General features: G+C 44.5%; 1 protein-coding gene across 2 annotated transcripts in view; it reads left to right on the forward strand.

Moving 5' to 3' along the window:
- The window catches only part of Stk39 (serine/threonine kinase 39), a 267,572-nt gene that overhangs the window by 68,018 nt on the left and 185,888 nt on the right, over positions 1-13,666 (forward strand). For both annotated transcript variants that reach the window (XM_085834808.1, XM_021156379.3), the window contains exons 3-4: positions 6,154-6,262; positions 12,503-12,644. In XM_085834808.1, coding sequence (XP_085690934.1) covers positions 6,154-6,262; positions 12,503-12,644 — 251 coding nt within the window. The remainder of the gene's footprint in view (positions 1-6,153; positions 6,263-12,502; positions 12,645-13,666) is intronic.

The raw sequence follows: 13,666 nt of genomic DNA on the forward strand, positions 1-13,666 counted from the left end.
GGCATGGCTGGAGAAGTGACCCAAGCCCTTGGGGGAGCCCAGAAGATCGTGAGTTGGATCCCAGACGTTGGATGGTTGGAGATTGATTTTTGCTTTGATTGTGACTGTGCCCTGATATTTTCCCTCTCGAAGGAAGAAACTGTTTTAGTGGAGCCCACAGTTAAGAGACTTTGGATTTTAAAAGAGATGGATATTTTAAAGAGATTGAAATTTTAAGAATATGTAAAGACTGTGGGACTTTTAAAGTTATTTAGATCTTGGGGATGAATAAGAATGTAAGGGTTGAGGCTTACTAGTGATGTGTTTGTGTGTCAAGTTGACAAGGGGTCAATTGTACTGGCTATTTTTGTGTCAACTTGACACAGCTGGAGTTATCATAGAGAAAGGAGCTTCAGTTGAGGAAATGCCTCCATGAGATCCAACTGTAAGGCATTTTCTCAATTAGTGATCAAGGGGGAAAGGCCCCTTGTGGGTGGGACCATCCCTGGGCTGGTAGTCTTGGGTTCTATAAGAGAGTAGGCTGAGCAAGCCAGGGAAGGCAAGCCAGTAAAGAACATCCCTCCATGGCCTCTGTATCAGCTCCTGCTCCCTGACCTGTCTGAGTTCCAGTCCTGACTTCCTTTGGTGATGAACAGCAGCATGGAAGTGTAAGCCGAATAAACCCTTTCCTCCTCCCCAACTTGCTTCTTGGTCATGATGTTGTGCAGGAATAGAAACCCTGACTAAGACAATGGCTGAATATGATTTTTCAAACAGTGGTTAAAAATGAGCACTGCAAAAGAGACTTCTTTGGGTTTCTATTTTGCCAACAACAGAGACCTATATCTACTCTACACTCATACGTAGGAGAAACTACCTAGTGTAAACTCATGTGCACAAGAGGAACAGACCTACCTAGTGTGCAGTCATATATACACAGGAAGAAGACACCTACCTAGTATACACCCATATAGACAGGCAAAACACTTATATACACAGAAGGAACAGACATAGCTAGTGTATACTCATACACAGGAAGAATAGACCTACTTAGTGTACACTCATATACACAGGAGAAACAGAGACATACCTAGTGTATGCTCATATATACAGAAGGAACAGCAGACATACCCAGTGTACACTCACATACACAGGAGAAACAGAGACCTGCCTAGTATATGCTTATATACATAGCAGGAACAGAATGCTACCTAGTATACATTCATACAGAAGAGAAACAGAGAGCTACCTAGTCCTAGAATACACTCAGATTCGCAGGAGGAAGCGTGGACAGCACTTCAGATTGGATGCGTCTTTGGTCATGTGTCTCCTTTTTTGTGATGCTGAAGACTGACCCTGGGGCCTCATGCTAAACAAGCACTTTACCCCAGCCCCTTACATGTTCCATGGCTCTGCACCCAACCCTTGCCATCTCTCTAGAGCTCCAGACAATGTTTGGGTTGAGACAAATACCTTTGCTCTTGCCCACTGCCTTCTTTGCTATTTTGGTTTGTGTTTTCCACAAGGAATGAGTCCATGGCTGCAAAATGAAGGCTGGGGGCAGTTCTCCCTTGGGCAGGGGCTTCTTCCTTGGCAGAACTCCAGTGCTGTGGGACAGGCTTACCTCACTTTTCTGCTCACTGAGTACTGGCAAGACAGTCTGTAGCATTGTTGGCATCTGGCTTCTTGGTTCCCAGGGGTTTGGCATACCAGTGGTCAAAGAAGTTCTCTGTGGTTGTTATTCATTCATTCATTCATTGCTTTCTGAGACAAGATTTCTCTGTGTAGCCCTGCCTGTCTTGGAACTCACTTTGTAGACCTGGCTGGCCTCGAACTCACCGAGACCCACATACCTCTGCCTCCCAGTGCTGGGATTAAATGCGTGCACACCACTCTGTGTTCTTCATTTTATTATTATTATTATTATTATTATTATTATTATTATTATTATCGTCGTCGTCGTCGTCGTCGTCGTCGTCGTCGTCGTCATCATCATCATCATCATCTACCTGGCTTTTTTGAATGTTCTCAGTCACAGTTGTGGATAGCTGAGCCTTATTCTGGTTCTGCTATGTGTGAGCTGTGAGTGTGTGTGTGTGTGTTACACACATATTCATGGCTGCTACTGTTTATTAAAGAACTGTTTAAGGTAACTTAATTTAAAAAAAGCCTCTTAATACCTTTTTATTTGTTTTTATACACAGTTTCATGTCTCCTCAACCAGTCTCATAAAATCTGGGATGTCCACTCTGCTCTCTCAGTGAGCAGATATTTCCCCAGTTTCATTCCCCACTACAGCCGAGGGATTTTCTGAAAGGTGGACCAAGCAGCCTGACACTTTGCACTGTGACGCCAGCTCTCTTTTTTAAAGCGTTCCAACACAGATTCAAACCGGGGCAGAATTCATGCTTCTCTAATAAAGATTTTTTCTTTCTGATTTAAAATGTCTAGAACTTTCTCACTTATATTCTTGCTGTCAATTATAGTATACTCCCATAAACTCAGATAGCAGACCACAGGAAAATAGTTGCAGAGTTAAATGTTAGAGCACATTTGTTGTTGTTGTTCATTTGTCACAGTATAAGATAGAGTATTTGACTCACTCCTTGAATTGGGCTTTCTCTGTTGATATTTGTCCCTGAAAAGATGCAAGGGATTGCCTCCTAATAGTATATCACTTTCATAATTAAAAATTTGGTGTGACATTTTCATAATCGAAAGTGACAGCCAGGAGAACACTTTGCCCTTGTAAAAGCTTTGTTAATAGTCTTCTAATTTTTGGCAAACATTAAAATGGCTTAATTTATATTATGTACTTGATATAAAATTAATTAATATAATTTGTTTTGGAGATAGAGCATCGTGTTGCCAGGCTGTCCTATGTGTTCTACGTGTGGCCCTGAATGACCTTAAACTGCAGACTCTTCTCCCTTCACTTGGCAGAGGGAACGTGCAACCATCACGCTCTGTTACATATGGTGCTGGGGATGGAGCCCAAGGCTTCCTGCATAGATGGATCCCCACACCTTATTCTTTCTTATTTTAAACCCTGCCTTTTAATGGTATATGGTTAGTAGGCATTGGTCACCCTTCCAGACGATCCTGTTACTGTGGAAATACATACTGGAGAATTACTTTCTGAAGTCTTTTTATTAGTTTGCTTATGCCCATATCACTTAAGGAATTGTTTAAATACTTGGAGGATGTCACATACATTGTAAAGGTGTATTTTGCCATCTTGTGCATTCGAATGGTAAGATTCATAACTGTCGCGGGCTTTACCTTTCCCCTAATTCTTCTGTTCTCAGACGCTTGGCTCCTCGTCCTTTTCACTTCTTTTGCACGAGTATGTAATTAGATTGTTCTCTAAGACACTTGGAGGCAGCTTCCCTGGATCCGCAGAGCATAACAAGGGGTTACAAATGAATCCGACACAGAGAGACAGGGAAGCACAGATGGTGAAGGTCCAGTAGCAGCAGCAGCAGTTGTAACGCTGGCTTCCGACTCTAGTGTGCCCATCTGTGTGCAATACAGGAAACTCCTTGAGCTGGCAGGGCCAGTGGTGGTGCCGCATGAACCTTCTCCAGGAATAGGTTGAACAAGGTGCCAGGGTCAACCCTGTGCCTTTTTGGCTGACCAGATGCTTGTAACCCTTGCGTCGAGTGACCGACCAGTAGCCCAGGCTATCTTTGAGTGCAGTGTTACATGCTAGACCTGTGAGGAAAGGTGTGCCAACTTCCCTTTGCTTTCCCCACACTGGGCCTAAGTGGCAGGTGGTATCAGTCCCATTTTACAGGAACGGAAAGTGAGGCGCCACAAGGATGAATACCCTGCCAGGATAGTCAGGGTGGTAAAAGACAGAGTTAGGGGGCTGAGTGTGTGGGCGGGTCCTATGTATGTAGCCCAGGCTGACTTCAAAGCTGAGATCCTCCTGCCTCTACCTTTCCAATCAGCTGCCATTTTACTTTTACCTGTTCCAGTGACATCCAACAGTTGGCATATTACTGTGTGTCTCCTGTTCTTCCGTCTCTGCTTTCTGAGCCTTCCCTCAGTTTGAGCTCAGCTAGGCAGCACACGGGAGGGCCTGTCTTCCTACCTGGCCCTCAGGCAGCATTTGGGTTTGTTTCCCAACCTTCCCTCTGCCACCTTGCTGACCTCCAGGCTCAGTCTGAAGTTCTGCTCCTTAAAGTGGTTCTAGGTCTCACAACATAAGCATTGGGGGAAAGCCAGCTACAAGGTTCCCTAGATGTGACCCAGACCTGTCCTGTGGAACCTGAATATTTCTACCCCCGTCATGTGACCCCAGGCACACATTCCAGTTTCAGAAGCCTTGCCCCAAATTATACTTCTGCATAGGCTGTGACCCAGTTAAGGGAATCAGAATTGGATCTTTCTGTTAGGAAGAACTGGATACAAAGTTTTCATTCCATCCTTGGGCAATACAGCAGTATTTATTTATTTATTTGTCAAGGCAAGACAATTTTCTTACATATAAACACTGGTTATTGATTGTCCTTTTTGATTAATAGTCTGAAAGAGTGGCAGTTAGGAAGCCAAGAGGCATTCATTGACAGGAGTCTATGGTGATAATGTCAGAGTATGTCTGCAGTCAGCGTACTCCGTCTGCTCCCGTGCTATAGAAGCTGGTCCCCACCCCATGCGTCAGGCCGCATCGGGGAGGTGTTCGCTTCTCATCGGATGGCGGTGACTGGGAAAAGCGGTGGTCTGGGATGTGCTTCATTTCTCCCCCAGAAGCACGTCGTGGCAAAAGAGCACGGTCCCGGGAACAAATGACGCCATACCTTAGGTTTACTCAGATTCCCTAGAGAAGGAGCTCGCTGGCCGAGGGGAGTGAGAGCATCTGCAGAGGACAGAAAGAAACTACACATGTCAGGCAGTTTCATAGAGCCGTGGAGGAGCTTTAAAGATATGTAGGTATGAAGGTGTGTGCCTGGGTTCCTGTACTGCCATCTTTTAGCCGAGTTATCTGATGTGCACGATCTTCCGGGTAATCTGAGGGTTAGGTAAGACTAGATAATGCATGATAAGCGCCCAAATTGGGGTGTGCTGGTTTGGCAGCTTAGTTAACTCTACGTTAACCAGGAGCGTGGAATAGAACTTAACGCGTGGTTGAATGCCAAGACCCTCCTCTCTTTCACAGCGCGTGTGTATGGCTTGTGTAAAGCTGCTTTGGTGACCAGGGGTGTCTTTTGCTGGTGGACAGCACCGTGAAGGGATGGTTCTTGAACTATGGGAGATTGGTTTATAGTCATAGGACCTTAAACACCAGCCCCAAACCAGCATGGCCTCGAGCACTGGGGAAATGAGCTTTATCCAAGTTTTTCCATGTGTTTTATTTAACAGCTTTGCCATTTAATGTAATCCCAACAAATTCAGTGTCTGCAAACTGAACTGCAAAGCATGGCTCTTCTGATATCTTAGTGAGAGAAGAGGACAGTTAATGTACAGAAGCTCAGACCCTTCAGCAGGGTTCCAGTCGCCAGTCTCTCTCTCAGAGTGAGCTGTGTGTCTGATGGTTCTCAAGTTTGCTTTACCTGGTCCACACCTGTCCCCTCACCCCTCATTTTTTTCCCCAGGAGGAGTATTGACCGAGGCATAGTTTGTGGAATGGTAGGCTGGCATTTCCTCATTTAGCAGACTGCAGAAACAGAGGAAGTTCTGTCTCCTTTTGGATGAGGGTTAGGATATCACCCATAAGAGCTGAAGCTGCTCACTGAGACCCAGTTCTCCTTGGAGCTTGCTCAGGCTTCCCTCCCTCCCTTCCTCCCTCCCTCTCTTAGGATGATGATGATGATGACGACGACGACGACTTCAGTTGAGGCAAGCAACATACAGTTCTGTGTTGCAGAGCCTTTGGCTAATGGCATGAGGGTCATCTGGGTAACACACTGGGCTGAAGTTCTTTTGTCCTGTGTCTGGCAAGACAAATGCATACCTAGGCAGCCTGACCAAAATGTTGTCCCCTGCCTACCAGTTCTCTCAGCTCCACTGTCTGCTGTGAAGTCTTCTGAAAAGTTTCAAATTATTCTCTTGGGGACAAATTCTTCCTTGAATGGGTTTCCACGGGCCTCCTGTTCCTTCTCTGAGGAGGCGATTTAATTACAGTACTGTATCATGTTTTTCTTTCTTCTTCTTCCTTTTATTCCCTTACAGAAAGAAATTCAAGCCATGAGCCAATGCAGCCATCCCAACGTAGTGACTTATTACACCTCCTTTGTGGTCAAAGATGAGCTGTGGCTGGTCATGAAATTACTAAGTGGAGGTAAGTGAGTTGTGTTGTTTTGTGGGAGCCATCATACCAAGTAAGGTTTTAGACTTGATGCCCCTCAATCTTGGTTTGAAAGGCCTGACTTTATTTTTTCATTAATTTATGTATTCACTTTACATCTCGATCAAAGCCCCCCTGCACTCCCTCCTTCACACTGCCCCTTCTCCCCTCCCCCTTCTCCTCTGAGAATGGGGAGGTCGCCCCTGGGTACCAGCACACTCTAGCACATCGAGTCTCTTTCAGGACTAGGCATATCCTCTCCCTCTGAGGCCAGATGAGGTAGCCTAGTTAGGAGCACAGGATCCATAGACAGGCAACAGAGTTAGGGATAACCTTCACTACAATGGTTGGGGGATCCGCATGAAGACCAAGCTATACTTCTATTACATATGTGCAGGGGATCGGGGGAACTAGGTCCAGCCTATGCTCGCTCCTTGGTTGGTGGTTCAGTCTCTGGGAGCCCCCAAGGGTCCAGGTTAGTTGACTCTTGGTATTTTTGTGGAATCCCTGTTCCATCAGTGTCCCTCAGTCCTTCCCTCCACTCTTCCACAAGACTCTCTGAGTTCCATCTAATGTTTGACTGTGGGTCTCTGCATCTGTTTCAGCCAGCCGTTGGGTAGAGCCTCTCAGAGGACAGTTACGCTAGGCGCGCATCTGCGAGTACAACAGAGTTTCATGAACAGTGTTAAGGGTTACTGCTTGCACATGGGATGGGTCTCAATTAGGGCCAGTCATTGGTTGGCCAGTCCCTCTGTCTCTGATCCATCTTTGTCCCTGTACATCTTGTATGCAGGACATATTTTGTGTGTAAGGATTTTTGGTGTGTTGGCGTGCTTATCCTTCCACTGGAAGTCCTATTTGGCTCTAGGAGGTGGCCGCTCAGGTTCTCTGTCCCCCACTGCTAGGATTCTCAGCTAGTGCTACCTCCATAGACTCCCTGGAGCTCCCCCATCCCATGTCTCTCAAATATCTAGAGATGCCCCTACTCCCCAGCCCCTGTGCTGATTTCTATCCACTCTCCAGGGCCTTTATTGCCAGCTCCCCCTACACCTAATGCTCCCACCACACCCCAGTTCACCTTCCTACCTCCCCATCTCCTCTCCTATCCAGTTCCCTCCCTCCTGCTACCTCCAATGACTATTTTATTTTCCCTTCTGAGTAAGATTCAAACATCATTCTTTGGGCTTTCCTTGTTGCTTAGCTTCTTTGGGTCTGTGGATTATAGCATGGGCATCCTGTATTTTATGGCTAATAATCCAGTTATAAGTGATATGTACCATGCATGTCCTGTTAGAACTGGGTTACCTCACTCAGGATGACATTTTCTAGTTCTGTCCATTTGTCTGCAAATATCATGATGTTTTAAATAGCTGAGTAATATTCCATTGTGTAAATGAACCATATTTTCTTTATCCATTCTTCATTTGAGGGACATCTAGGTTGTTCCCAGTTTCTGGCTATTAAGAATAAAGCTGCTATGAACATAGGTGAGCAAGTGTCCCTGTGGCATATGGTAGAGCATCTTTTGGGTCTATGCCCAGGAGTGGGGTCTCTGGGTCTTGAGGTAGAACTATTCCCAATTTTCTGAGAAACTATCAAATTGATTTCCAGAGTGGCTGTACAAGTTTGTACTTCCACCAGCAATGGAGGACTATTCCCCTTGCTCCACAGCCTAGTCAGCATGAGCTGTTTGAGTCTTTGACCTTAGTCATTCTGACGGGTGTAAGGTGGAATCTCAGGGTTGTCTTGATTTGCGTTTCCCTGATGACTAAGGATACCTGATGACTAAGGAACATTTCTCTGAGTGCTTCTTGGCCATCCGAGATTCCTATGGTGAGAATTCTCTGGTTAGCTCTATACCCCATTTTTAAATTACGTTATTTGGTTTGTTGGTGTCTACCTTCTTGTTTGGGATGTTAGCCTTCTGTCCTAGGTAGGGTTGGTGAGAATCTTTTCCCATTCTGTAGGCTGCCATTTTTCCCTAGTGTCAGTGTCCTTGAAAGGCCATAGTTTGAAATATTTACATCCAAAGCCTTTTGTAATTAGGTTTCATGTCCTCGAGTCTGTGTCCCCTTCGCCATGTGTTAAGTATCCCACCCCCTTCCCTGCTAGGTTAGGTGATGCTCATCCTCCTAACTACCATGTGTTCTCAGAGGACCTTATCTCTTCCATGTCCACCCCTCTTCCGCCTTAGATGTCTCTCTTTCCTTTACCCGTATAATCATGTCCTTTCTGGAGCCATCATTTATTCCTTTCAGAATCATTGTTCAGTCTTCGTGCATGTGCTTGTGTGTGCGTGCCTGTGTGTGTGTGTGTGTGTGTGTGTGTGTGTTTGTATTGCTGATGACCAAACCCAGGTCCTTATATGTGTCTAGCACCAGACTGCACCTCAGTCCAGGCTTTCCTCTTCAAAGTCCTTTCAAGACAATTCAGGTCCTTAGCATGTTGCATTCTGTGATAAAGGGAGAGCTCTGTAGACTCAGGCACTTGAATGGTGGGCTAGCATGGTGGAGTCTTAAGTTCCTATTCTGTGTTTTGTCACACATTTTTTAACGTTATCTGTGGTGGCTGGAGGCTATCATCCTGGTCAGTGCAGAAGCTTTCAGACTCAGTGAAGAAAGAACCACCCATTGAACTTGATGCATTCATTGAACTTGGCATCCCGTGACTACACGCTACATTTTGTTACAGTTTTCCTGGAAAGAAGCGCGCTTGCCACTCTACTGTTTTGAGGAGAGTCAGCTGCCCTTGGGAAGAGACCTCCAACCTAGTGACAGTTTCCTTTGCAGGCTCGCTCACATCCACGGGCTTTACTTGCAAACAAAGCAACACCTTAACCTCCCTGTCAAAGAGGGAATGTAAATGGTAACCGCTGCCATTCTTGCACACTTCCTCTGTCTCTAGATCCTGTTCAAGACAGGTCCAGTACTTGTGTCAGTCCATCTCAGCATCTTCAGCGTTACCACCATCCCCATCGTGCAAAGACTGCACGGGAGCTGAAAAGTTCTGCCCTGTGTCGACCCTGGTCCCTAACTCTCACACACTCTTAACGATCAGTACTGGAGGAACATGTCCGCTTAAAAACTCTCTCCAGGTCAGTTTTGGACATGGAACCTTAGAATATCTGCATGGTTTCCTCAGCAGGTCTACATTTTCTCTCTACTGTGTCTCTCTCGTGGTGCTCCCTGTATAAAGCTCTGGACATGAAAAGGCTATCTTGGGACCAGGAAACAATTTTGTGGTGACCCGGTAGAGCCAAAACTAATATAGTTTGATCTTTAGACCCATAACTAAATTAGTTATGTATTTTAATTAATTGTGTTTTTTTTAAAGATTTATTTATGTAGTTTATGCGTATGAGTGCCCTATTTTCATGTGTGCCTGCATGCCAGAAGAGGGCATCAGACCCCATTATAGATGGTTGTGAGCTACCATGTGGATGCTGGGAATTGAACTCAGGACTTCTGGAATGGCAGACAGTGCTCTTAACCACTTATTCATCTCTCTAGCTCCCAGTTAATTAGTTTTTAGTAAAAAAGAAACCCTCTTGTATCATATCAAGCAGAGACCCAGGCATGAATTGGAATCTCTGTAGTTAGTGTGAGTTTACAGGGGTGGGCCTCCATAGGATTCTAGAAAACATGTCTCCATGCTCTTGGCCCTGCCTCCAGCCTGTTTTCATGAGTATCTACTTTAGTTTGTCATTAAAAAGGAAAAAGAAAAGGCTGAAGACGCCATAGAGCGGAACTGTAGCCCTGCGCTCCAGATTGCTCACTTCCTCTCGGCATTTCTGGTGCTTTGGCACAAGGCGATCTTAACCAGTTGAGGCAGAGTCTTCCGGGATTCCACTGTTTCGGAGAAAATGGCAAGTTCTGGTGACCTGGACCCCTAAAAGTCTCCAAATCTGTCCCGCTTGAAGAGCTCACCTCGGCTAGCCTTTCACTTTCATAAACTTGAGCACAACAACCCTGGTTTCTGTTTTGAGGACCAGATAGAAAATGCACTGTCTGCCCGAGAGTCCAGTTTGGTCTCCAAACAGGGCTTTCAAAGGTAAGATACAAAGTTTGCAGGAGGCCTCCACAGGAAAGGGGAGTGTCCGCAGATGAGGGCTCCTGTTCATTCCTTTCAGATGGCTAGAAATGCGCAGCTACCAGTTAGGTTATAGGTTGTACACTAAAGGAGACAGGGTTCAGAGTCACTATTTTCCTAAGCCACCTAAAACTCTGAGAGCGGATACGTAAACAAATGCTTTCTCCTCTCTGAGGAGGGAAATTCACCTTTGTTTTCTGCTGTGATATTTGACCACCTGGCATCTCCTTACGAGGGGCAGGCAGCTATAATAGTACCTGAGAGGGAGAAGCAGTCCTTAGTTCATCATAAAGAGCCTAGAGTAGACTCAGTCCTGAGCTAAGTCATTTGCTAACTCTTCAGAAATGCCGAATCTCCAAGTAATTAGAGCTTTAAAAATGACCCGGCAGTGTAGAATATTTATTACTATGTGTTGAAACATGAATTCATAGTGCCTAGGATACCAATCTGTATATAGAAACAAAGCACTAGGTATTTATTCATTGGAAAAGCCTGTGCATAAAGCATTAAATGAAAATCAAGATTGCTTAGAGTCTCACAAAAGAATCCTGAGGTCATGGGCAGTGATGTGGAGGCCCCAGGCCTGCCCCGCCTTCCACCTTTGAGGTAGGTGGTGGTAGAAGGGCTGTTACGGCTTCCTCGTGACTCTCTGCTGTCTTTTTCTCCCCTCAAACGGTTTTGGTTCTTGACTTCACTTGTTTTCTTCTTTAAATAAAAAATCTCTTAAAAGTTTTTTTATATCCTTCTAGTAGATAAATTCATATTATGACAATTTTTAAAACTGTGTTGTCCAAGCTGTTTCTAAACTCCTGGACTTCCGACGCCCTTCCATTTCAGCCTGCGGTGCTCCTGGAGACCACAGTCAGCTTTTAAGCTTTATTTATTATTATTACTGTGTGTGGGTGAGGGGTATGATACCCAAGGCACAGGCGTGCATGTGGAGGTCAGGAGAGCTTGCAGTGACACTTCCTTCTTTCTACCACGTGAGTCCCTAGGAACAAACTCAGGTTGTCACGCTTGGTGGCAGGTGTCCTTACCTGTTGAGACATCTCACTGCAACTTGAATCTTTTAAAAGTGTGCTGGGGACCAGCTCATTCTAGGCCATTTCTAGTAGTCAGTATTTTCTAGGGGAACATAATTGTTGTGGGGGTATATGTTTTGTTCACACACAAGTAATAAGGGAAGTAAAATTGGTGTAGGGGCTTGAAGGTTGAATAGTCCACCGACCGCTGTCTGTACAGTGGAGAGGCAGAGAACCTGGCAACTCTGCAACCCGTGAAGCTGAAAGCTGGACGCCTTAGATGCAGGGAGCCAGTGGTGCAGCCTCCATCTGAGGCTGGAGCCCTAGAGGCTCGCTGGAGCATCATTGGTGCCAGTTTGCAATGAACAGCTGGTGTTTGTGGGGCCCTAGCCTGTTCAGTGCTGCTGCCTGTCTTCAGGGCGGGATGACCTTTCCCCTATGTTACTGTGCCACGTGTGTGCCCGTTATCTCTAGAAACACCTTCACAGATGTACAAGTATACTTTTGGCTTACTTTTAGGGATTTCCCAGGACGGTGAGTTTGATAATGAAGATTAATCATCACAGCCTTGTACACTCGTCAGCATCTGATCGCATTATCAGTGGCCTCTAACGCGTTTCTAGTTCTTCCCCCTCCTCTCAGCCTTATAATTATTTCTCATGTATATGTGTTTATCTGTGTATGCTGTGGTGTATGGTGTGTGTGTGTGTGTGTGTGTGTGTGCGTGCACGCAGAGGGCAGAAGAGAGCTTTGGATCCCATGGAGTTGGAGTTAGAGGTAGCTGGTTGTCAGCCAACCAGTGTTGGTTAGATATGGGATTTGAATCACAGTCATCTGGAAAAGCAGGCATCAGTCTTGATAGCCAAGCTATCTCAATAGAACTCTAGTTCCTGACTCTTAGAGAACCCTTTCAACTTCACACTCAAAGTACTGTTGCCAGCTTATTAATAGATGTAATGCTTCTGGCCTATTGTTATCATTCCTTGGGAGTATTGAAGTTAAGTAAATGGATTATATTTTTAATGGTCACATCTAGGTTGTAATAGTAGTGGGTTCTTAATCTAAAACAGAATGGATATGCTTATGAAAATCGTCTTTGCAATTATTCTGTCTGTCCACTCAGGTTCCATGTTGGATATCATCAAATACATCGTTAATCGAGGAGAACATAAAAATGGTGTCCTAGAAGAGGCAATAATTGCAACAATTCTTAAGGAGGTTTTGGAAGGTTTAGACTATCTGCACAGAAACGGTCAGATCCATAGGTATGGTATCCTCACAGTCTGCTCGATATAATGTATAGCTTTAGTTTATAAAGAATTTCAAGGAAGTAAGTCCGGCAAGTGGGCTTGCGTATTATTCAAAAGTAATATTTAAAAGCAAAACAAACCTCCAAAGAATAAACTTAGATGTGTTTTCTTGGTATCCTTGGGGCTGGTTTATATGGTTAAACTGAAGTAGAGCAAAATGTGTTAAGAGCTGTGTGGACTCATTAAGAAATTAGATAACACGATTACTCTTGAAGTGAACTTGCTTGAACTGGATCACATTTCCCTCTTCTTAGGAAGGTAAGACTTACATTTTATGTTACCGGTTTGTACCTGGCTTGAGACAGAAGGAAACAACCCTGATTTCTTCTTCTGTGACACAGAGTGCAAAGTTTTAAAGTGGAGGAACCAACAGAATATGTGCATGGGATATTTCAGGGGCAACAGTATCACTCCAGCTCTTCAGAGTGTTATAAGTGGACAGCACTTACCCTCGTCCTAATAACATTGTTCCACCCTGAAGCATGAGAGAGCTGTGTATTTAATGGTCTATACCATAGGTTTTTAATACTTGTTTCTTATTATCACTTTTTAAAAAAATATTAAAATTGCTCCACAGAGCTTCCATATAGTGAAGAAATACCACATAGAATATCATTATTAACATTTAGCCTTGGTATCACCCATAGGAGAAATTGATAATGAATTAAATTCATTTTACGTGGGCTGTGGGACTATTTGGAAATGTGCCACAGGCAACTCAAAGTGGAAGCAGAATAGTTCTACTTAGACTGTGATTTAATTCTTCATAAATATGGCAGTCATGTGGCTTTTAGGATAATCCCTAATTCTGAAACATAAAATAGTCTACTCAGTAGTGATCTAATTAAATGCAGATAATGGCTTCACATAAAATATTTGTTATTAAAATCTTAACTGTGCCTCGGGAGCAAAATGTAAGATGACAGTGTGCACTTACAACTTTAAAACTCTGCCACGTGGCTTTAATATTCATTTTA

Source organism: Mus caroli, unplaced genomic scaffold (genome assembly GCF_978045245.1).
Source record: "Mus caroli unplaced genomic scaffold, Mus_caroli_1 scaffold_2, whole genome shotgun sequence".
Lineage (NCBI taxonomy): Eukaryota > Metazoa > Chordata > Mammalia > Rodentia > Muridae > Mus > Mus caroli.